Source organism: Nestor notabilis, unplaced genomic scaffold, assembly GCF_000696875.1.
Source record: "Nestor notabilis isolate BGI_N333 unplaced genomic scaffold, ASM69687v1 scaffold14091, whole genome shotgun sequence".
Taxonomy (NCBI): domain Eukaryota; kingdom Metazoa; phylum Chordata; class Aves; order Psittaciformes; family Psittacidae; genus Nestor; species Nestor notabilis.
The window spans coordinates 74,675-76,788 of record NW_009914335.1 but is presented as its reverse complement, the minus strand read 5'-3'; the positions used below and the strand labels follow the sequence as shown (position 1 = coordinate 76,788).

Genomic DNA, 2,114 nt, shown 5'->3' with positions numbered 1-2,114 from the left:
GCATCATATGCTGCAAGATACTAAGACAGCCTCTCTGATACAGTGGCTGGAGGGATGGGAGAGGAAATGACTTTAGCTGCAGTGTTTAGGATGCACTGAAGAGGGGAGATTGAAGCAGGATATCTACATATATATAGACTCAAAGGGTCCATCTGTGTTGCATGATACTGCCTAGCGTGGAGACAGTCACAGCTTCACAGCTCTCTGTGCTTTGCTGAAGACCAGTTCCTGGAAAGAGTAATATAACTGTTCTCCTGGTAGTCTAAACAAGCTAGTTCCTTTATGGATACTGCAAGTGTCTCTGCCCTACATTGTATAATGTAGACATGATAAGATCTTGCCAGTAAAGACTTTAAAATAACTCAAGACAAGATCTGCAATGACAAAACCATTGGCCACTAAAAGCAAAGGAATAAAAGGTGAGATGCAGAAGGAGCACTCCTGCACCAGAGGTTACGCTGTGTGAGCAGCAACACCCCACAGAGAGAAATACTTCACACTTTTTATCCAGGCTCATGTTTTCTCTGTAATGGTCTGCTACCTTTTGAGTCAGTGCTCTCCTAATTTAGCCTGCAGCATCAAGTAGTACCCAATACACCCTCAATCTGCAGTTGTGACTCTACCAGCCCCTCTACAGAATTAACTCAGCTCTGAATTAGTCACCCGACGTGCCAGCGCATGTAAAACAGACTCCAGTGAATCACATTTTGTGTGCAGGGACTGAGCTGCAGTAAACACAGCAAGTGGGAGAACCTCAGTCTGCATCTGGGCTTCCATGTCCACAGGGATACTCTGTTGGCTGCACAGCCTCTCTGAGCAGGACAGGCACACCGAGGAGCTGGGAACGGAACCCCCAGCACCACACCACACCTCCTGCCCTCTGATGTGGTCGCATAAAGAATGTGAGGGCATAAAAGAGAAACCCAGGTGAGGCTGGACTAAAAACTGCCTGATGACTGGAAAACAAAAAGACAATAAAAGTCTAAACGTGTCCTCTTGGCCTGAGCTGCTTCAGGTCTGAGTGCCCATCCAGCAGACGCTGGGGAAGAGCACACACAGCATGGCAGCCTGCATTAGGCTTGCTTGGGCTGGGGGAGCTTAACCCCATAGGCAGCGTGTCACCTAGTGATCCCAGCAGTGAGCAAAGGGAAGTACGCTGGAAATGCCAACTCTACTGGTCAGAAGCCAGTGCAGCAGACATCCCCTTGCAGGCTCAGATGTGGCACCCAGAGATACCAGTGATGCAGGCAGCAAGGTGTTTATGAAGGGACATCGATGTGGGGAATTCATCAGCATGGATAGGTTGAGGATCTTGGACCTTCTCCAGCCAGAGCTAGAGGAAGCCAGCTAGGCCATTCCCTTTAAGACAGTCCAATTCAGGAAATCTCAGGGAAGACAAGAAGGAAAAAAAGAACCAAAGAGAAATCTTCTTCTTATGAGGATATTAGATTAATTTTAGCCCACTGTTCTCCTGTGGAAGCAGCAGTGACCAGTGTGTAACATCAGCAGTAATGCCATGTTGGCAGTATATGTAACGTGAGGGGAGGTTGGTGAGAACTGAATTGTGATCTTCAGTTTCCAGCACTTTTGGGATGGAATTGGGGCTCATCCCAAAACCAGAAAGGGGAGATTCAGATTGGAAAGATGTGAGCTGTAATGTTACAAGATGATTTGACTTGTGTGAAATGGCTGTCAGTTGGGGCAGAGATGGTGTTGTTGGTGATGCTCAGTTCAGCACTGTTATTTGAATGGGACCTGGTGGGGCCCAATTTCTAGCAAGCTGATCTTCTGCCAAATACTATCTCCTCAGTCTCTTGCAGCCAAGACAAGCTCAGATGTGATCCATATATCTACCCACAGTGTCTTAGTTTTAATTATTAATGATATCCATAAGAACTGTGGCTGGGCTGGTAAACTCCGGATGGGGCTGTGTACCCAAAGCAATCTAATTCTGATGTTTCTTTCTCTGCAGGGGGTGGAGGGAAACGCAAAGGCAAAAGCAAAAAGTGGAAGGAAATCTTGAAATTCCCTCACATTAGCCAGTGTGAAGATCTCCGAAGAACAATAGGTAAGAGCTTTCCCCTTCTTTGGAAGCATTGCATAGATAAAACATG

The 2,114-nt window shown here is 46.8% G+C and overlaps 1 protein-coding gene across 1 annotated transcript in view; it reads left to right on the top strand.

Moving 5' to 3' along the window:
- Positions 1 to 1,978: 1,978 nt before the first annotated feature.
- LOC104412802 (G protein-coupled receptor kinase 5) overlaps positions 1,979 to 2,114 on the top strand; it is a gene marked incomplete at its 5' end in the record, with an annotated part of 72,715 nt that continues 72,579 nt past the window's right edge. Inside the window, one exon of the mRNA XM_010023618.1 lies at positions 1,979 to 2,068. Within this exon, the coding sequence (XP_010021920.1) occupies positions 1,979 to 2,068 (90 nt within the window). The remainder of the gene's footprint in view (positions 2,069 to 2,114) is intronic.